General features: G+C 44.9%; 2 protein-coding genes and 1 long non-coding RNA gene across 6 annotated transcripts in view; all 3 read right to left on the reverse strand.

Moving 5' to 3' along the window:
- Tesk2 (testis associated actin remodelling kinase 2) overlaps positions 1-10,042 on the reverse strand; it is a 119,629-nt gene extending 109,587 nt beyond the window's left edge. Inside the window, exon 1 of one of the 2 annotated variants that reach the window (XM_042679782.1) lies at positions 9,749-10,042. The gene's annotated coding sequence lies outside the window, so the exon portion shown is untranslated. The remainder of the gene's footprint in view (positions 1-9,748) is intronic. The other variant, XM_042679776.1, reaches the window with a different exon arrangement.
- Positions 1-21,498, reverse strand: part of LOC122108037 — a 277,692-nt gene that overhangs the window by 163,800 nt on the left and 92,394 nt on the right. The window contains exon 3 of the long non-coding RNA XR_006147454.1: positions 8,409-8,414. This is a non-coding gene — a long non-coding RNA (uncharacterized LOC122108037). The remainder of the gene's footprint in view (positions 1-8,408; positions 8,415-21,498) is intronic.
- Ccdc163 (coiled-coil domain containing 163) lies at positions 16,319-21,287 on the reverse strand. 3 transcript variants are annotated; one of them, XM_042679938.1, is made up of 8 exons: positions 21,063-21,287; positions 20,934-20,964; positions 20,577-20,767; positions 20,392-20,473; positions 19,989-20,178; positions 19,123-19,190; positions 18,699-18,766; positions 16,319-16,610 (listed from the first exon to the last, which is right to left on the reverse strand). In XM_042679938.1, the coding sequence occupies exons 1-8, from the start codon at positions 21,219-21,221 to the stop codon at positions 16,482-16,484; spliced, it is 918 nt and encodes a 305-aa protein (XP_042535872.1). In that variant the 5' UTR covers positions 21,222-21,287; the 3' UTR covers positions 16,319-16,481. The 3 variants fall into 3 exon arrangements, with proteins under 3 accessions (XP_042535872.1, XP_042535863.1, XP_042535881.1); XM_042679929.1 differs by having other exon boundaries at positions 20,934-20,967; XM_042679947.1 differs by having other exon boundaries at positions 20,577-20,717; positions 20,934-20,979; positions 21,063-21,150.

A 21,498-nucleotide genomic window follows, 5' to 3' on the forward strand; every position in this document is an offset into this window, starting at 1 on the left:
CGCTGTGGCTCAAGTGGTAGAGACTAGCCTTGAGCTGAAGAGCTGAGGGACAGCGCCCAGGCCCAGAGTTCAGGCCCCACGACTAGACCCAAAAATAAATAAATAAATAAATAAATGTGTGTATATGTGTATGAATATGCCTTAACTTAGAAAATCTTGCTTCTCCCTAGGAACCAGTGGCCCACACCAGTAATATTAGCTATTCAGAAGGCTAAGACCTACAGATTTGAAGTGATCCCAGGCAAAAAAAAAAGTCTCCATTTCCAGCAAAAATGCTAGATTAAAGGCAAGGCAAAAGTGGTAGAAACCAGCTCTCATAAAGAAAGCTGAGCAACAGAGAGACAAATGATGCATATTTGTTCTCATATGTGGAAGTCAGATCTAAAATATAACTAGATATGGCCAGGAAACAGTGGCTCATGTCTATAATCTTAGCTACTCAGGAGACTGAGATCTAAGGAGCGTTTCAAAGCTAATGAGGGCATTGGGCTGGGAAGATGGCTCAGTGGTAGAGCGCTTGCCTTGCATGCATGAGGCCCTGGGTTTGATTCCTCAGCACCACATAGGTGAAAAGAAAAAAGCCGGAAGTGGCGCTGTGGCTCAAGTGGTAGGTGCTAGCCTTGAGCTGAAGAACTGAGGGACAGCGCCCAGGCCCAGAGTTCAGGCCCCACGACTGGACCCAAAAAAAGAAAACAAAAAACTAATGAGGGCACCAAAGTCCATTAGGCTATTAGCTCTACTAAACTACTCAGAAAGCCCAAAGTGGTACTGTGGCTCAAGTGGTAGAACACTAGCCTTGAAATAAGAGAAGTTGGGGCTGGGAAGGTGGCTCAGTGGTAGAGCGCTTGCCTTGCATGCATGAGGCCCTGGGTTCGATTCCTCAGCACCACATAAGCAAAAAGAAAAAAAAGAGCCGGAAATGGCGCTGTGGCTCTAATGGTAGAGTGCTAGCCTTGAGCTGAAGAGCTGAGGGACAGCGTTCAGGCCCCACGACCGGACCCAAAAAAAAAAAAAAAAGAAAAAGAAGTAAGAGAAGTTCTGGGACACAGCTCAGATCCTCAAGCCCAGAACTGGCATACACGCAAAAAAAATTTTTTGAAGAAGGAAAAATGAAACACAATTGGACAAGATTACTTATACATGGGGGGGGGCTGGGAAGGTGGCTCAGTGGTAGAGTGCTTGCCTTGCATGCATGAGGCCCTGGGTCCGATTCCTCAGCACCACATACACAGAAAAAGCTGGAAGTGGGTGGTATGGCTCAAGTGGTAGAGTGCTAGCCTTGAGCTGAAGAGCTCAGAACAGTGCCCAGGCCCAGAGTTCAAGCTCCTCGACCAGCAAAAAAAAAAAAAAAAGATTTCTTATACAGGAATCTAGGCATTCATACAGTCAGGCTAAAGGAGGATACCCTAAAGGGAGGAACACCAAGGTGTAAATGATCTGAACATTTAAAATATTATTTATCCAAATAAACTCCAGAAAATGGAAACATTGTTTTTCTTTTATTGTTGATGGTGGTGGTGGTGGTGGTGTTTGCTTTTGCTTTTTTTGCTTTTTTTTTTTTCCAGTCCAGGGGCTTGAACTCAGGGCTTAAGCACTGTCCCTGAGCTGCTTTTGCTCAAGGCTACCACTCTACCACTTGAGCCACAGCATCACTTCTGGCTTTTTCTGTTTACGTGGTGCTGAGGAATTGAACCTAGAGCTTCATGCATGCTAGGCAAGCACTCTGCCACTAAACCACATTCCCAGCCCCAATGGATTTTTTTTTTTTTTTTGTCGATCATGGGGCTTGAACTCTGGGCCTGGGCACTGTCCCTCGGCTCTTCAGCTCAAGGCTAGTGCTCTACCACTTGAACCATAGCACCACTTCCAGCTTTTTCTATTTATGTGGTGCTGAGGAATCGAACTCAGGGTCTCATGCATGCAAGACAAGTACTCTACCACTGAGCCACCTTCCCAGCCCGTTTTTTTTTTTGTTTGTTTTTGTTTTTATAAGTGGAGGTAAAGGAGGTGTGAAAAAGGAAGGAGGAATGGTGAACAAATGCAATCATGCTATTCAGTATACACTATACGGAAAATGATCTATATAATTTGTAGTCAGAATGGAAGGAAGAAACTGAAGGAAAACAAACAGATGACATTGTCCAAGGGCTGGGAAGGTGGCTCAGTGGTAGAGCACTTGCCTTGCATGCATGAGGCCCTGGGTTTGATTCCTCAGCACCACATAAGCAGCAAAAAAAAAAAAAAAGCCGGAAGTGTTGCTGTGGCTCAAGTGGTAGAGCACTAGCCTTGAGCTGAAGAGCTGAGGGACAGTGCCCAGGCCCAGAGTTCAGGCCCCACGACCGGACCCAAAAAAACAACAACAACAACAAAAAAATAGCTAACTTGTACCATATCCACTCAATAGGACACAATGCAAGTGTTATTAAAAAGGAGAGAGAAGCTGGGCACTGTGGCTTACACTAATTCTAACTACTGAGATCTGAGATCTGAGGATCATGGTTTCAAGCCAGCCTGGGGAAGGAAAAATCTGAGAAACTCATATCTAATTAACAAAAAAAAAAAAGCTAGAGGTGGAGTTGTGGCTCAACTGGTATAGCTCTAGCAGCTTTTAATATTTATTTTTAATATTTATTTATATTAGCTAATATAAATAAAAATAAAAGGGGAGAAACTCTATGTGCTGACTGGGAAATATCTCCAAGATACATTAAATGAAAAGGCAAAACTAGGGAAAGGACAGTGCAAAAGTATGAGACCACAGATTTTTCATGAAAATAAAAATGAAACTACATATTCTTATTTGTTAATATTTGGCTAAAGAAAATATAAAGAATGTAAAAAATGGAGTTGTAGATGCAGCTCAAGCATCAGTTGTCTACCATTTATGAGACTCTGGGCTCAATTCTCAGCATTATCAAAAAATAAAAAATGGGGCTGGGAAGGTGGCTCAGTGGTAGAGTGTTTGCCTCGCATGCATGAGGGCCCTAGGTTCAATTCCTCAGCACCACATAAACAGAAAAAGCCAGAAGTGGCGTTGTGGCTCAAGTGGTAGAGCACTTACCTTGAGCTAAAGAGCTGAGGGACAGCATCTAGGCCCAGAGTTCAGGCCCCACGACAAAAAAAAAAAAAAAATATATATATATATATATATAAAATGTTTGTATGTGTGTGTGTGTGTATATATATATATATATATATATATATATATATATCACATGTTTGGAAGGGACATGAAACTGGATAGATCAAGGACAAGCATGAGAATGAAATTTTCTACTGCTTATATAAAGTATAAATATTTATAGTATGAATATTTGTAATATGAATGTATTCTTTTCAAATAAAATTTTTTTTTTAATTTTTTATTTTTGGGTCCGGTTGTGGGGCCTGAACTCTGGGCCTGGGCGCTGTCCCTCAGCTCTTCAGCTCAAGGCTAGCACTCTACCATGAGCCACAGTGCCACTTCCGGCTTTTTTCTTTTTGCTTATGTGGTGCTGAGGAATCGAACCCAGGGCCTCAGGCATGCAAGGCATGCGCTCTACCACTGAGCCACCTTCCCAGCCCTCAAATAAAATTTTTGAGATAATAATCCTTCAGACTTAAGTCTCTATCCAGAATGATAGGATTATAGGCATGCACCACCATAAATGGCTTCAGATATTAAACTGAAAAAAAGAAGGGAGGCTAGAGGCATGGCTCAGATAGTTGAGCATCAACTAATGAGCAAAAGCATCAGATCAAGGATTTGAGTCAGCCAGATACTAATGGCTCACTCCTGTAACCCTAGCTACTCAGGAAGCCCAGATCTGAGGATCATGGTTCAAAGCTAGCTGGGGTAGGAAAGGCAGTGACACTGTTATCTCCAATTAACCATCAGAAAACTTAAGTGCTGCTATGGCTCAAAGTGTTAGAGCACTAGCTAGCAGCAAAAAAGCTAAGGGACAGTACCCAAGCCCTGAGCTCAAGCCCCATGACCAACAACCACCAAAAAATAAAAAAAAAATTTAAAATTAAAAAATTAAAAAAAAAATATATATATATATGTATATATATATATATAGAGAGAGAGAGAGAGAGAGAGTCAGTCACTTATGGCTCATACCTTAATCCTAGCTACTCAGGAAGCTGAGATATGATGATCACAGTTCAAAGCCAGCGCAGACAGGAAGTCCCATGAGACCATCTCCAATTAGCTACCAAAAAAGCTAGAATTGGAAATGTGGCTCAAGTGGTAGAGCACTAGCCTTGAGCAAAGAAGCTCCAAAAAAAAAAAAAAAAAGGAATCCCAGTCTCACCTGATGTAGGTAGCTAACATCTGTAATCCTACTCAGGAGGCTGAGATCTGAGGATTATGGTTCAAAGCTAGCCTGTTCAGGAAAGGCCATGAGAGGCAGAAAGTAGAGCTTTTGCTCAAGTGATAGAACCCTAGCCTTGAGCCCAAAAGCTCAGAGACAGCGCCTAAGCCCTTAGTTCAAACCCCTGAAGTAGCAAACATACAAAACAAACAAAAAATCCACAAAATCCTAAACTATAGCTTACAGAGAATACATAATTTGCCTGTAATTATAGTTAATAGCAGAATCTATAACAACTCAGATTTCTAATATTTTCCCCCTTATCACACTACCTTTCTGAAACGTTCAGGAATGGAAGGTTTAAACTTTATCACAAGTAGGATTTTCTCTGAGATAGTCACTCCTGGGTACTCAGGAGTGAAGTCACAATGAATTCATTTCTCATTGATGACAGTATAATACCATTGTTTGTCCATCACCAACATAATACGATGTAATAATTGGGCTTCATCTACAAAAAAGAGACAATATTCCCATAAAAACTTTTGTTACAAGTTTACAAATTTCAACACAAGGTTCATCTTTTTTTTTTTTTTTTTTTGGTCAGTCGTGGGGCTTGAACTCAACACCTGGGCACTGTCCCTCAGTTCTTCACCTCAAGGTGAGTGCTCTAACACTTGAGCCACAGTGTCACTTTATTGGAGATAACAGTCTCATAGACTTTTCCTGCCCGAGCTGGCTTTGAACCATGATCCTCAGATCTCAGCTTCCTGAGTAGCTAGGATTACAGGTGTGAACCACCAGCGCCTGGCTACATTACAGTTTCATTTCCACTAAGGAAGATGAATTTTTTCTATCGTGATCAAAACTTCCACACTGAGCAGGCCAAAAAACCATTGTTAATACCTCACAAAATTATGTCTTTTTTTAAGCCTAAAAAAAAAAATAAGCTGGGCTCATACCTGTAATCCTAGGTATTCAGGAGGCTGAGATCTGAGGATCATGGTTCAAAGCCATCCCAGCCAGCAAAGTCCCCATGAGACTCATCTCCAATTAACCCCTCAAAAACTGGAAGTGGCACTATGTCTCAAGCGGTAGAACCCTAACCTTGAGCACAAAGAGGCTCAGGGAAAGCACCCAGGCCCTGAGTAAAAGCCCTACAACAACAACAACAAAGAGCGGGGGGAGGGAAGAAAAGAAAAAAGAAAAGAAAATAGAAGAAATGTTATTAGAGGTCCTGGGGTAGGAGATTCTTACCCACTCACGTGTGTGTGTGTGTGTGTGTGTGTGTGTGTGTGTGTGTGTGTGTGTGTGTGTGTGTGTGTGTTGACACAAAATTAAGAAAATTAAGACCAATTCTATGCCAAATCACAAAGGATTTGTGTTTGAGAATATATGTTCCTAAAAACCTATCTGGATAAGAGAAAAATACATCATAGCTTTGATATACCACACAACTGAGATTTTACTATTAATTCACACACAAACATTTGTACCATCTAGTACTACTACTACCACTACTACTACTACTACTACTACTACTACTACTACTACCAAGAGCCTAGGAACCTCCAATGCAACTCTGGGTTCCTCCTGGTAAGTTGTTCTTTGTACCCTCTGGGTAACAGTGACATCCATACAAATGACATATTCAACCTCTCACTATTTCAATAACCTACCATTCTATTTCCCTTCAACAACACTGAGATGGTTATACCTTTTTTTTTTCCTTGAAACATTAAACTCTGAATTTTCTACTTAAACAATTTTTATAAAACCTGATCTTCCAACTGGATTTCTGATTATCTCCTTAACCTCTGAATATACCAGCCTCTTTTTGGGGGGTGGGAGGTAATACCAGGGTTGAATTCAGGTTCTTCTGTTTTTTTGTTTGCTAGGCAGGTGTTCTACTACTTGAGCCTTGTTCTCAGTCAAGGTTTTACTGCTACTAACACTCTAGACTGGCAAAGTCAAATCTTATCTCCCACACTGTCACCAGCAGTGTAAAGTTGCTCTCTATTTTATCCTTCTGTTTTGCAAAGTCTACTTCTGGATCAACTTACTCACCTTCTTTGCACTCTTCCTTTTAGATTGTGAAGAAAATGTAAAATCCATGGTATGGTGGCCCATCACAAACATAACTAACTAGGCTCTTAATATGCTTGATAATCTTTTTTAAAAAATATATGTATTCCTCTTTAATTTTCCACTGATGATTCTCTTGGCCATGACACTCAAGCTTAAATTTATACTTCCTTCAGCCTCCAGAGATAATTGATTTCTTCACAGATAGTTGTTATTTCAAAAAAGTAAGGCAAGCCAGCCACTGGTGGCTCATGCCTATAATCATACCTACTCAAGAGGCTGAGGTCTAAGGATTGCAGTTTGAAGCCAGCTCAGGAAGGAAAGTCTGTTAGCGTCTTACCTCCAATAAACTGCTCAGAAAAAGCTGAAAGTGTGCTGTGGTTCAAGTGGTAGAGTGCTAACCTTGGCCAAGTTCAAGCCCCAGGATAGGAGCATACACATAAACACACAGAAACACACGCAGACACACACAGAGACACACACACACACACACACATCCCAGTTCAAGCCCCAGGATAGGAACAGACACATAGACACACACACAGAAACACACACACACACATCCAAGTTCAAGCCCCAGGATAGGAGCATACACACACACACACACACACACACACACAGGCAAATAAATAGGCCATATCACTTTTTTTCCCTCCTATTATATCCATCTTGACTTTATTGGTTTTTTTTTGGGGGGGGGGTTGCTTTTTTGTTTTTTTTGTTGGTCATGGGGCTTGAACTCTAGGCTTGGGCGCTGTCCCTCAGCTCTTCGGTCAAGGCAAGCGCTCTACCGCTAGAGCCACAGTGCCACTTCCGGTTTTCTGGTGGTTTATTGGAGATAAGTCTCACGGACTTTCCTTGCCTGGGTTGGCTTTGAACCAAGATCCTCAGATCTCAGCCTCCTCGGTAGCTAGGATTACAAGCGTGAGCCACCGGTGCCTGGCTAACTTTATTGTTTTTTGTTTTTTGTTTTTTTTTTGTCGGTCGTGGGGCTTGAACTCTGGGCCTGGGCGCTGTCCCTCAGCTCTTCAGCTCAAGGCGAGCGCTCTACCACTTGAGCTACAGCGCCACTTCCGGTTTTCTGGTGGTTTATTGGAGACAGGAGTCTCACAGTCTCTCCTGCCCGGGCTGGCTTTGAACCGCGATCCTCAGATCTCGGCCTCCTGAGTAGCTAGGATTACAGGCGTGAGCCACCAGTGCCCGGCAAACTTTATTGTTTTGATGTGAAGGAAATGTCAAGATAAACTCTTTCTCCAAACTTCAAGTTATTTTGCTCATATGAAAAAGGAAAACACACGTGAGCCATAGTAGAAAGAACCCAAGCTTCAGAACTAGGCAGACCTTGTTCAAATCTTAACATTCTTATAAACTGTAAAAGAGGAATACTGACAATCCTCTAACTGATTATAATCTATAAAGCATCTTTTTGGTACCTACATTGACCATAGTTTCAACTAGCAATTTTCCTTGACAACTATTATTTTGAAAGAGTAATTTTACTCCAACCTCCCATTTATTCTTCAATCTATGATCTGACAACTGTTGTGTCACTGTTACCACCACACTATCAAAACTGCCTTCAAGGAAACAAGTGACTTCCTAATTAATAAATTCATTAACTTCTTTCTCTCATTCTACTTGTCTCTGGTGAGAGTTATTCCCCTTGAATCTTCAAGCTCTTTCTACTTTTGGCTTCTATATGATGCCACACTGTTTTTAGTTCTTCTGTTTGTTTTCTTTTCTTTTCTTATGCCAGTATTAGGGCTTGACCTCTGGGCCTAGAGTTCTTGCCTGGCTTGCTTACTCATGCTTGATGCTCTACCACTTGAGCCACATCTCCAGTCCAGCATTTTTACTAAATTGGAAATGGAGTCTCACAAACTTTTCTCCCAAGGCTGGCTTTGAACAGGGATGTTCTAGGTCTCAATTTCTAGAATAGCAAGAGTTCATGTAGCATGGACGACCAGCAGTCTGGGCATTGTCCCCCAGCTTTTTCACTAAAGGTTGTCACACTACTACAAGAGCCACAGTTGCCTTCTAGCTTTTCTGGTTGTTAATGGGATGTATCTCACAGACTTTCCTGTGGGGGCTGGCTTTGAACAGCAAGCCTCAGATCTCAGACTCCTGAATAGCTAGGATTACAAGCATGAACCACTAGAGTTCGGTTCTTTCTAGTTCTTGTCCCACTCCTTTAACTTCTCTTTTTCAGTGTCTGTGATCTTTCAGCAATGATGCTTTTTCAGGTCCACAGCCCTTTTTCTTCTCTTCTTTCAGTATTACATCCCGTACTAAGGTCTCAGATTGTTGCCCCATATACCCTCTCTTGTGTATTCATACACCCTCTTTATGTATTCAGTTCTAAACTATTTTTTCAGATTTTCAGATCTACATTTCTAGTCATAGCTGAAAAAAAAATCTCAAAATGAATTTGTTCAAATTCATTGCCATCTCCCAAAATTACATTCTCTACCATCATTTGTAGCATAAGCCAGAAATCCTTCAAAAAAATTCTCAACCTTATTTCAAAACCTCGTGGGAGAGGGGTGGGAGGGGGGAAACGTCTTGGAATTTCATGCCATCCTGGTTCACTCTCATGCAAATTAGTATACTAGTTTCTCCTAGGCCTTCAGGCATTCAGGCGTTCAGTCTTCATTTTCAATACTATATCCAGGTTTTCACTAGAGATAATTCAATCATATCAGACTGCATACAAACTGCAAGGCTCCCCGTGCCTACAGAATAAAGTCCAAATTCCTTGGCAAGTTATTCTCAGCAATATATATTGAAAGGTTTTAAAATTAGACAAACCTGGGTTTCATTTCTGGCTAAATCTAAACAGTGATTGAGTCCAGAGTCTTAAACGAAGGGGAAAGACCAAGGAGGGAAAAGAGAAGAGGGAAGTCTCTTCTGAGGGCAGAAGTGGGTGTCCGGAGTGACAAGCATGTTTGATGGAAATAAGTGAAAGAGTTTAGAGCTCCGAGGCAGGACCGGGTACAGAGGCCCAAGGAGGCGCTCGGCGGGGGGAGGAGGCAGCTAGCTGGAGGTCTGTGAAACAGGAGTTTTCTGAGGGCACGGAGTATTGCAGAATCTTGAAAATGAGGAAGGTCCCTGTCCAGGGTAACTTCTAAAGGGTTCCCCGCCTCCGAGAGAAGGCGGGAGCCTATCCTGGTACCCTGAAGAAAATGAGAATGGAAAAGTGGGAGAGAGAGGTAATGTTCCTGCCGCTGCGGGAAGGACCTGAGGGAAGCCACCGGGTCCTGTCCAGTGCTAAGCGACCCAAGTGCCAAGGTTCCGGGACCAGGGAGGCGGAGCTGCTACTCGCGGGACGGGATGCCCCAGTTCGTACCCCACGCGCTCTCTGATGTTACCTGAGGCGGGAACGAGCAGCCGAAGAGGTGCCTGAGCGGGCCAAAGGGAAGGTGGTGGCCCAGAGGAAGCATAGTAGCCTTGGCAGCTTGGTGGCCGCAGCTGCTTGTTAGCCTGCAGAGGCGGTGGGGGTCTCTCTCGCTGAAACCGGCGATTCCGCGGAGCTACCGGCGGCAGAGGACGAGGAGGCTACGGCCATGGCCCTGTAGTCGGGCTGTTCTCCGCGCCCCCCCGCCAATTTGGCGGGGTCAGGAGAGGAGGAGCAGACCTGCGAGACCTAGGAGGCAGCGGCGAACTCTGCTGGACTGCCTGCCGGTCGCGAGCGACTGAAACGCCTGGGGCTCGGAGGAGGGGCTACCGTAGGCCACGCCCCCTCCGTTGCCCTACCTAAGGAGCAGCCAATCAATCGTCACTTGTTGATAAATGAGCGAATGGAACTGTCCAATTAGAGTTATGAAGGACACGTGGTATGAGGGTGGGCGCAATGGGCGTGCACAGAAGCCAATCAACGGCCCTAGGCGCCAACTCTTGGAGGACGAAGGAAACCAATAGGAAAGAAGTAGGGGCAAAAACAGAAGAAGCAGTGTGTTGGAAAAGCGGAACTATAGAGCAAAGAATACACCTGGGGAAAACCCAAGCCTGAAGAGTAGAAGAGCCACACAGTTAATTCACGATGGGCTATGCAAAATGTCAGAGGCAGAAGTGGTAATTGATAAGGACAATAGCACTGGACTACACTGGAGCAGCCTTTAGGTTAGTCAAAGTACAGCTGAGGTAGGAAAAGCCCTATAAATGTGTCTTGAAGGATCATAGTACAGTGAGAGGAAAAAATGTAATCTATAATAATTAGCGACTTGAGATAGTAAGAAGGGTAAATAAAATCAAACAACATGCTAAGGAAAACATTGGGACAATTCACTCTAAGAGATTGGATTCTGAGCCGGGCGCTGGTGGCTCACGCCTGTAATCCTAGCTACTCAGGAGGCTGAGATCTGAGGATCGCGGTTCAAAGCCAGCCCGGGCAGGAGAGACCCTGAGACTCCTATCTCCAATAAACCACCAGAAAACCGGAAGTGGCGCTGTAGCTCAAGTGGTAGAGCGCTCGCCTTGAGCTGAAGAGCTGAGGGACAGCGCCCAGGCCCAGAGTTCAAGCCCCACGACCACAAAAAAAAAAAAAAAAGAGATTGGATTCTGCTCACTTCCGAATCCTTACTACTCTGGAGGCTAAATTCTAAGGATTGCTGTCTGTAATCCTAACTACTCAAGGGGCTGAGATCTGAGAATCGCGGTTCAAAGCCAGCCCGAGCAGGAAAGTCCTTCAGACTCTTCCCCCCCCCCCCTTTTTTTCTGGTCAGTCGTGGGGCTTGGACTCTGGGACTGGGCACTGACCCTTAGCTCTTCAGCTCAAGGCTAGCGCTCTACCACCTGAGCCAAGCGCCATTTCCTGTTTTCTGAGGGGTTTATTGGAGATGAGTGTCTCGGACTTTCCTGCCTGCTCTGGTTTTGAACTGTGATCTCAGATCTCAGCCTTCTCAGTAGCTAGGATTACAGGCGTGAGCCACCAGAGCCCGACAATTGAGACTCTATTTCCAATTAGCTACCAGAAAACCAGAAGTGGGGCTGTAGCCCAAGTGGTAGAGCACTAGCCTTGAGCTGAGGAGCTCAAGGACAGCGCCCAGGCCCAGAGTTCGAGCCCCAGAACTGACAAAAAAAGAAAAAAAAAAACTTAGACCTGATCAAACTGAGATGAGACTCAGTGGATCTAAGACCTATTGTGCTGCCAACCCCTGAGATAAGAGGCTACCTTTAGCTGGGGGCTCATGGTTCACACCTTGTAATCCTAGCTACTCAGGAGGCTGAGATCTGAGGATCAGGGTTCAAAGCCAGCCGGGGCAGGAAAGTCTGTGAGACTGATCTCCAATGAACCACCAGAAAGCCAGAAGTGGTGCTGTGGCTCAAGTGGTAGAGTGCTAGTCTTGAGCTAAAGAGCTAAGAGACAGCACTAAGGCCCAGAGTTCAAGCCCCAGGACCGACAAAAAAAAAAAATTTTTTTAAGACTTCTTTTGGAAGAGGGAGCTCTTGACAGGTGTGTAAGACAGGATCACAGTTCTAAGCCAACTCAGGCAGGAAAGACTGTAACACACTTAATTCCACTTAATCGCCAAAATGTTGTAAGTGAAGTTGTGCCTCAAATGGTAGAGCTCTAGACTTGTGTAAGTCTTGGTTGAGTTCAAGGCCCATGACTGGCACACAAAAAATAAATTATAGATAACAGCCAGCACTGGTGGCTCATACCTGTAATCCTTGCTACTCAAGAGGCTGGGATCTGAGGATCCTGATTTGAAGCCAGTCTGGGGAGAAAAGTTCCTGTAAGATTCTCATCTCCAATTAACCACTCAAAAACTGGAAGTGGCCCCAGTCTTGAGCACAAGAAGGCTCAGGGACAATGCCCAGATTGTGAGTTCATGTCCCATGGCCAAAAAAAAAAGTTGAGATAGCCCAGTGGTAGAGCATCTGCTACGTGTAGGGCCTCTGATTTGATCCCTAGCACCTAAAATAATAATAATAGTAATTGGAGTACAGGTGTTTCTGAAAGTAATTAAGGTTAAAGGTTTATAGTTAAAAAAAAAAAAATAGATTGGAGAGAGAAGAGGCTGAATGGTGACTTGGCTTAAATGCTGAATTTGTCTTTTGTTTTCATGCTGAAAATTACCTGTGAATATGAGTATAATCTAATCTAAACAGAGCTCTGTTCTAGGTAGATTAGTTTTAGCTCATAGAATTTCTAAAGGGAAAAAGCAATCACACCAGCCCAGATCCTCTGGCCCAAAACTTTTCAGTATTATTCTTCTGGCAACAAATCATGTGCTGCCACCTGGTGACAGACCATATACACTGTTCCACACTGCTGTTCAGTATTATTGTGAAAGGTCTGGCACCCTGCAAGCCTGTCTCCCACAGAGCTTGATGAAAAGTAGGTGATAAACTAGTGAAGTACTGGTAGCAATCAAAGACAAATAATGCTACCATGCCAGATGAATCACTTGCCTAGTGAAAGATGTAAACAACAAAGGTTCCTTGTACTTGCTTCAGGAGAAAAGTTAAATTTGAGAGGAAGTTATTTTGTTTTAGACTGTTTGTTGGATGTTTGTTTTACACTGTCTGTTGGATGTACATCACACAGACCATACCCTTTTTCTTGGGGGGGGGGCGGGGAGGGGTCATTCGTGGGGCTTGAACTCTGGGCCTGGGTGCTGTCCCTGAGCTCTTCAGCTCAAGGCAAGCACTCTACCACTTGAGCCACAGTGCCACTTCAAGTTTTCTGGTGGTTAATTGGAGATAAGAGTCTCACAGCCTTTCTTGCCCAGTCTGGCTTTGAACCATGAACCTCAGATCTCAGCCTCCTGAGTAGCTAGGATTACAGTCATGAGCCACCGGTGCCCGGCCCAGATCTGATCTTTATCACTACTCTCAGCAATTCTCCAAAGCTCAGGAAAGCTGAGGAGAACTTGGCTGTAGCTATTCAGGTGTCTAAATCCTATCACCTCAGCCTTTTTTTTTTTTTTTTGTCGGTTGTGGGGCTTGAACTCTGGGCCTGACTGCTGTCCCTTAGCGCTACAGCTCAAGGCTAGTGCTCTACCACTTGAGCTACAGCGCCACTTCCGGTTTTCTGGTGGTTTATTGGAGATAAGAGTCTCACAGACTTTCCTGCCCGGGCTGGCTTTGAACCGCGATCCTCAGATCTCAGCTTCCTGAGTAGCTAGGATTACAGGCATGAGCCACTGGTGCCCAGCTACCTCAGCCTTTTATTATTTTTATTTCAGATTACTTATTATCTCTTCGTGTGTGTGTGTGTGTGTGTGTATGTGTGTGTGTGTGTGTGTGTGTGTGTGTGTGTGTTCTGGTCCTGTGGCTTGAACTCAGGGCCTGGGCACTATCCCTGAGCTTTTTGTCTTAAGGCTAGCACTCTACCACTTGAACCATAATTCCACTTCTGGCTTTTTTGATGATTAAGTGGAGATAAAGTCCTGTGGATTTTCCTGCCCAGGCTGGCTTCAAACCTAGATCTTCAGATCTCAGCCTCCTGAGTAGGTAGGATTACAGGATTACAGGATTACAGCACCCAGAGAGTGTGTGTGTGTGTGTGTGTGTGTGTGTGTGTGTGTGTGTGTGTGTGTGTGTGTGTTTGTGTGTTCTGGTCCTGTGACTTGAACTCAGGGCTTCAAACCTAGATCCTCAGATCTCAACCTCCTGAGTAGGTAGGATTACAGGATTATAGCACCGTGTGTGTGTGTGTGTGTGTGTGTGTGTGTGTGTGTGTGTGTGTGTGTGTGTGTGTGTGTGTGTATGTGTGTGTGTGTGTGTGTGTGTGTGTTCTGGTCCTGTGGCTTGAACTCAGGGCCTGGGCACTATCCCTGAGCTTTATGTCTTAAGGCTAGCACTCTACCACTTGAACCATAATTCCACTTCTGGCTTTTTTGATGATTAAGTGGAAATAAAGTCCTGTGGATTTTCCTGCCCAGGCTGGCTTCAAACCTAGATCCTCAGATCTCAGCCTCCTAAGTAGGTAGGATTACAGGATTACAGCACCCAGCCTTACTGTCTCTTCTAGCTAGGTTGACCAAGATGCAGGTTGGACCCTTCCCATAAGCCCCTGGCCCCACCCTAGTTGAGGGAGAAAACATAGCAAGATTCCTCTTAACGGACATCTTGTTTAGTGGGTGAATGGCATTATCTTTTTTTTTTGGGGGGGGGGGGGGTTCCGGTCGTGGGGCCTGAACTCTCGGCCTGGGCACTGTCCCTCAGCTCTTCAGCTCAAGGCTAGCACTCTATCACTTGAACCACAGCGCCACTTCCAGCTTTTCTCTTTTTCTTTTTTTTTGGGGGGGTCCAGTCATGGGGCCTGAACTCTGGGCCTGGGCACTGTCCCTCAGCTCTTCAGCTCAAGGCTAGTGCTCTACCACTTCAGCCACAGCGCCACTTCCAGCTTTTTTCTTTTCTTTTTTTTTTGATCCAGTTGTGGGGCCTGAACTCTGGGCCTAGGCTCTGTCCCTCAGCTCTTCAGCTCAAGGCTAGCGCTGTACCACTTGAGCCACAGTGCCACTTCCGGCTTTTTTCTTTTTGCTTATGTGGTGCTAAGGAATCGAACCCAGGGCCTCATGCATGCAAGGCAAGCGCTCTACCACTGAGCCACCTTCCCAGCCCCACTTCTAGCTTTTTTCTTTTTGCTTATGTGGTGCTGTGGAATCAAACCCAGGGCCTCATGCATGCAAGGTATGTGCTCTACCACTGAGCCACCTTCCTCCCAGCCTGGCATTATCTTTTACCAATGTTTCCCAGTGAAAGAAGCCTAGTGAGGCCTCAGTGAGTTGCTACTGGTTCTTAGGAAATTTTGAATTGTACAGTCTAGAACACAAAGCACAGGTAAAGTAATGCTTTTATCTAAAGATACTTTCCAGAGAGCAACTACATGGCCGAAGGACCATAATCATTCACCACAAGGCATTTTTTAATGAAATATAACAAAAATGAGTTGGGGGCATAACTTAGTAAAATAAAATTTGCCTAGCATGTGTGAGACTCCAGGATCAATTCAAGCACTGAAAGAAAAAAAATGGTAAAAAGAGACTGAGAGAAAGAGAAAAGTATCAGAATATATCAATCCTACTAAGCATAGAAGCTTGGTACCAGTAGCTCACACCTGCAAACCTACCTACTCAGAAGGCTGGGATCTTAAGATCACAATTTAAAGCTAGTTTGGGCAGAAAGATCTGCGAGAGTCTTATTTCCATTAAACCAACAAAAATCTAGAAGTGAAGGTATGGTTCAAGTGGTAGAGCACCAGCCTTGTTGCAAAAAAAAAAAAAAAGCTAAAAGACACCACTCAGGCCCTGAGTTCAAGGTCTATTAGGAGCACAAAAAAATAAAATCTTTTTTTCTTACATCAGAAAATTCTGAATACTGCCTCATTAAGAGTCAAAGAAGGGGCTGGGAAGGTGGCTCAGTGGTAGAGAGCTTGCCTTGCATGCCTGAGGCCCTGGGTTCGATTCTTCAGCATCACATAAGCAAAAAGAAAAAAGCTAGAAGTGGCACAGTGGCTCAAGTGGTAGAGCGCTAGCCTTGAGCTGAAGAGCTGAGGGACAGTGCCCAGGCCCAGAGTTCAGGCACCACGACCGGACCCCCCCCCACACACACAAAAAAAAAAAGAGTCAAAGAAACTGAAACCAGGAATGAAGCTTCTATAGAAATATAGGCTGGATTGCTAAGAAGAGGCTGGATGAGCCTCAAGCAATAGAAACCAGAGATACCTAGGTCCAGGGCCCTCCAGAATATCTGTCTTCTATATCCCCACAGCACTATTGCCTCAGTGCAGGATTCCAGCTCATTATGCTCACCAGAATGAGAGCTTCTATCTCTCTCAAGTTCACTTGAGCTTATACTCAGGAAGTAGAGTTCTAAATGTCTATGGACTCAGATTTCGGAGGTAGAGATCACAAGAAATAGTCAAATAACAGGAAGAAGATATACCCAAGACTACCCCATGTGGGTACAGATTCACAGAAAACACATCATGGAGAGATAAGCCACTTTACTGCAGTAAAGGAGGTAGGCAGGAATAGGTGGGCAATGAGAAGTCTCAGGGAAAAGGGAATATCCAGAGGGGATGAGAAGGCTGCCCAGACAAGTCTCTGAGGGGAGTGAAGAGGAGGGAAAGAAAGCTTCATCCCACTATTCTTACAAGTCCTTACAGTCGCTCAGGAGCATCTTGGGAGTCCTGAAGGAGTAAGTCCTCTTACTCAAAATTCTAGGCATGTACCTGAAAGCTGCTGAGCCGCAGGTTAGAAAAGGTGCTGTTTTGGAGATCTAAAAGGAAAAAAAAAAAAGGAAAGAGAAAAACAAAACATCAGCAATCACTGTGATATGCAGCGAACTAGACCCTAACCTGTCTGTAGGGACACACCAGTTTGGCATAAGTAGCAAGAGAAATAGGTGAATTCACAAAAAGGCAGAGAAATTCCATTGTACTCATGCTAAATAATTAGGTGGCTGGCATTCAGGCATCATTCAGAGTCAGCCTCCCACAGACCTGAGATTCCTACTCTCAACCCCATATAGTTTCCTGTTTTGTTTCCTAAAAAGTAGTTCCCTTAGCTGGGCACTGGTAGCTCACACCTGTAATCCTATCTACTCAGGAGGCTGAGATCTGAGGATCATGGTTCAAAGCCAGTTCAGGCAGGAAAGTTTTTGGCACTCTTATCTCCAATAAACTACTAGAATACCGGAAGTGGTGCTGTGGCTTAAGTGTAGAGCGCTAGCCTTGAGCTGAAGAGCTCAGGGTCAGCTCCCAGGCCCAGAGTTCAAGCCCCATGACCAACAACAACAAAAAAGTAGTAGTTCCTAACTACTGATTCTGTCTGGAAGACTGACATAGTGAAGGTGGTAGCAGCTTAGATTGGAAGACATAAACAGAGGTCCTAGAAAGAACAGAATCAGAGTCAGAGATGGTAGTGATGGTCTCAAGCACACAATTTTCTTCCTCTCCTTATCGTCTAAACATATAAAAATATCTCAGTGATTGAGTGTCAGGTAAAGACTGCCCAATGCTGGCTAGCTTATGGGCTGCAACACAGAAACTCAGATTGCCCCTACTGCCCCTAGCCAAAGTTAGGATAGGTGGACTTCATGAGCCAATTCCCTCTACTGCCACAGTACCCACACATTCTGACCTGAGGAGGCTGTGTTCCTGCTGGGTATCCTGAGCCTCTGTCCAGGTAGCCTACAGAGTGTGACCTTTGCCTTCTTGGCCACTTTGCAGCTTCTCCAACATCTTCCAGACCATGAGCCCAGGTAGGCCAAACCTCTCCCTCTTCAAAAGGAAAACCCCTCCCCACCTAAGCATACTTCTATTAGAACCCTCCTATCAACTAGGATGGTTTTTCTTTTTTTTTTTTGGTCGGTTGTGGGGCTTGAACTCTGGGCTGGGCTTGGGCGCTGTCGCTGCGCTCTTCAGCTCAAGGCGAGCACTGTACCCCTTGAGCCATAGCGCCACTTCTGGTTTTCTAGTGGTTTTATTGGAGATAAGAGTCTCATGGACTTTCCTGCCCGGGCTGGCTTTGAACCGTGATCCTCAGATCTCAGCCTCCTGAGTAGCTAGGATTATAGGCATGAGCCACCGGCGCCTGGCACTAGGATGTTTTTTCATGGCCTAGAACACAGGAATTGGGAAGAAGAGTTTTGAAGTCTTTTTTTTTTTTTTGGAGGGGAGGGTGGGGGAGGACAGGGAGCTATTGAGGATTGAATTCAGGACCTTGTGCATGCTAGGCAAGCACTCTACAATTTCAGTCTTGAGCTGGGAAGGTGGCTCAGTGGTAGAGTGCTTGCCTTGCATGCATGAGGCCCTAGGTTCGATTCCTCAGCACCATATAACCAGAAAAAGGCAGAAGTGGGGCTGAGGCTCAAGTGGTAGAGCGCTGGTCTACAGCTGAAGAGCTGGGGGACAGTGCCCAGGCCCAGAGTTCAGGCCCCACAATTGGCATTTAAAAAAAAAAAACTAACTTTATGGACTGGGAAGGTGGCTCAGTGGTAGAGTGCTTGCCTTGCATGCCTGAGGCCCTGGGTTCCATTCCTCAGAACCACATAAGCAAAAAGAAAAAAGCTGGAAGTAGCGCTGTGGCTCAAGTGGTAGAGTGCTAGCCTTGAGCTGAAGAGCTGAGGGACAGGGCCCAGGCCCAGAGTTGAGGCCTCACGACTAGACCAAAAAAAAAAAAAAAATACAATTTCAGTCATATCCCCTAGTTTGTGAAGAAGAGGTTTAGAGAGAGATATAATCAGCACAGGGAAGACAGGAGTAAGATGGAGCTGAGCAATGGTTTGTGGGCCTATACAGACAACAGAGGAATAACAGGGCTTCCATGAAGAAATAATTGGAGATAGGTCTAATCCTGGTACTACCTTCCATCTGCTGGTCTCAACCTGGTGCCCTGCAGCCATATGTTCCCGCAGCAGCTCCTGGTGCTGGCCTGCAAATAACAGAGAATGAGAGTGGCTGTTCTACAACTTCTATCTTTCTTCATTGCCTTGCGACTAGCCTGGTACTGAAAACTGACACAAGAGTGTTCTGGACAGCTTTTGGAAAGCTTCCAAGCTGATTGGAAAGACTAAACTCACACTGCGAGAAGCGAAGAGCAAGACAGAACACTTCCAAGGGCTAGAGGTATAACCCAACAGTACAATATGAGCCTAGCATGTACAAGGTCATGGGTTCAATCCAACAAATAAATAAACAAGACTTTGCTAGAGTTCTCCATAGCTCAAACAGGGAGACCTGTATTCCAAAAAAGAAGACAAGGAAATATGCTATCAATCTTGTACTTACACAACTGGTCCCGTAGCAACTTCAGTTCCTCCCACAAAATCTCTGACTGTTCCCACAAAAGTTGTGGCCTACAGGAATAACAACTGTGTCATTCTAGAGTCATATAACAAAGTCAAAGTGAGGAAGCCATCTGCCTACCAGAATATCCAGAGTTCAGAGGCCTCAAGAAGGTGAAGTCTGGGGCTGGGAAGGTGGCTCAGTGGTAGAGCGCTTGCCTTGCATGCCTAAGGCCCTGGGTTCAATTCCTCAGCACCACATAAGAAAAAAGCGGGAAGTGGCACTGTGGCTCAAGTGGTAGAGCGCTAGCCTTGAGCTGAGAGACAGCGCCCAGGCCCAGAGTTCAGGCCCCACGACCAGACCCAAAAAAAAAAAAAAAAAAAAAAGGCGGCGAAGTCTTTGGTTGGGATAGTACAATACCCTGGGTTCCATCCCCAGTATCAAAAAAGAAAAGGAAGCCAGGTGCTGGTAACTCACACCTATAATCCTAGTGACTCAAGAGGCTGAGATCTAAGGATTATGGTTTGAATCTGGCCCAGGGAGGAAAGTATGTGAGACTCATATCCAATTAAGCACAAAAAAAATTAAGCACACACACACACACACACACACACACACACACACACAAACTAGAGCTGTGGCTCCAGTGGTAGGGTATTAGCCTTAAGCAAAAAAACTCAGAAACAGTACCACCCAGGCCCTGAGTTCAATCCCCAGAATGAGCACACACAAAAAAAGGAAGGAGAGAGAGAGGTAGGGGAAGGGAAGGGAAGGGAGGGAAGGGAAGGGAAGGGAAGACCAAAAGCAAAAAACAAAAAACACACACAAGCAAACCAACCCAAGAAGGTTAAATCTTGCCTTTCACTCACTCAGTCTGCAGCTCCTCTTGAAAGCTATTAGTAGTACTGTGCTTTCCTGTTCTTGGTCTTGTTTTCATTTGAGCATGGGCTAACTCCAGCACCTGGCTCCTAAGGCCCTGAAGTTCCCTTTTCAGCTCCAGGCCTTGTTCCAGAAAAAGGGCTTGCCCTTCTGGGGCCTCCTGCAGCAATTTTAGTGATGCTGTTGTGGAACAAGTTGAAGGTCTTAACCTTACTGAGAGCTTCACACATAAACCTCAACACTACTTGCAAATTAAGATATACACATAACAGGTAGGCAGCAAAATTGTGCACCAACATACAGAACTGTGCAAGGGGATAGAGGTGTAGAGCACTTGCTTAGTATACATAAGGCTTTGGGTTCATCCATCACCAAAATACAAACATCTGATACCTTCCAGGGCACTGATCTTGCACATCAGCAGCTCTCGTTCTTCCAGGAGGCCCTGCACAGTGTGCTGTAGTGTCTCAGTCACCTACTCAAGCATTTAAAAAAAAAAAAAAAAGAGCTATTATGTAAGAGGCTTTCCCAACTCCTAGTATTTTCATCTCACGCAAACCTAGGCTATCAAGGCTCACCTGAGCCTGAGACTGAATCTGCGACTTGAGAACAGTAATTTCATCCCAGAGAGAAGAGGAACTATAGGCTTCAGTCCATCTCTGTCTCTCTGGGGTGGTGGAAGTCTTTAAAGCCCAAGGCTGTTGTACTTGGGCTCCTGCCTTGAAAGGCAAGTGGTGAGAGGAAATACAGGTTCCCGCCAGGTTGTCTGCTGAAGGTATAAGGAAGGAACAAGAAAGGCAGAATCTATCTAAGTGGGTAACAGAGTTCTAGAAAGGAAATAATGGGTACTGGGAAGGAATAGTAGATAGTACAGACACTGTAAGAAAGTAGGTCTTGAAAACAAAAGATTGGGAGTAGAAAGGGGCAATATTTACCTGTAGTGGAGACTCCAAAGGAATACAGCCTCTGCTACAAAGGAAACTTCCTCAGGCCAATAAGATCTAAATGTTCCTTAATTCACCCCACCCTCAAAAAAAGCCGTGGGGATGTGGGCACCTCCTTACCTTAATCCGGGCCATACTTCCATCAGTTGCATTTAGAAGTGTGTCAATTTGCTCATACCAGTTCATATCATAGCCTGTGGCAGGGGTCTGGCTCCCTGATAGCTCGTGCTCTTGTTCTCCCTGATGGGGATATCGGAAGTGCAGCCCAGGAAAGACCATGACATTAGATAGACAAAGGAGAATAGGGATAGAAAACTAGGGAAAAGGACGCAATATATCACCAAACTACGACTCTGGCACTAGGCAAAAGAGCTGATGTCTTAGGGAGCTGGGGGGGGGGGGGGGGGGGAGGGGGGAGGAGCACAATAGTCTGATAACGCAGTTATTAAATGAGAGTGAAAGATGTCAAATCTTAGTCGATACCCCTCCAAATCTAGGACGCTGATACCAACACACCAAACCTGTGTCACCGACCACTGCCGCCGCTAGGTTCAAA

Source organism: Dipodomys spectabilis, unplaced genomic scaffold, assembly GCF_019054845.1.
Source record: "Dipodomys spectabilis isolate Male_0828 unplaced genomic scaffold, ASM1905484v1 ptg000002l, whole genome shotgun sequence".
In the NCBI taxonomy this organism is placed as follows: Eukaryota; Metazoa; Chordata; class Mammalia; order Rodentia; family Heteromyidae; genus Dipodomys; species Dipodomys spectabilis.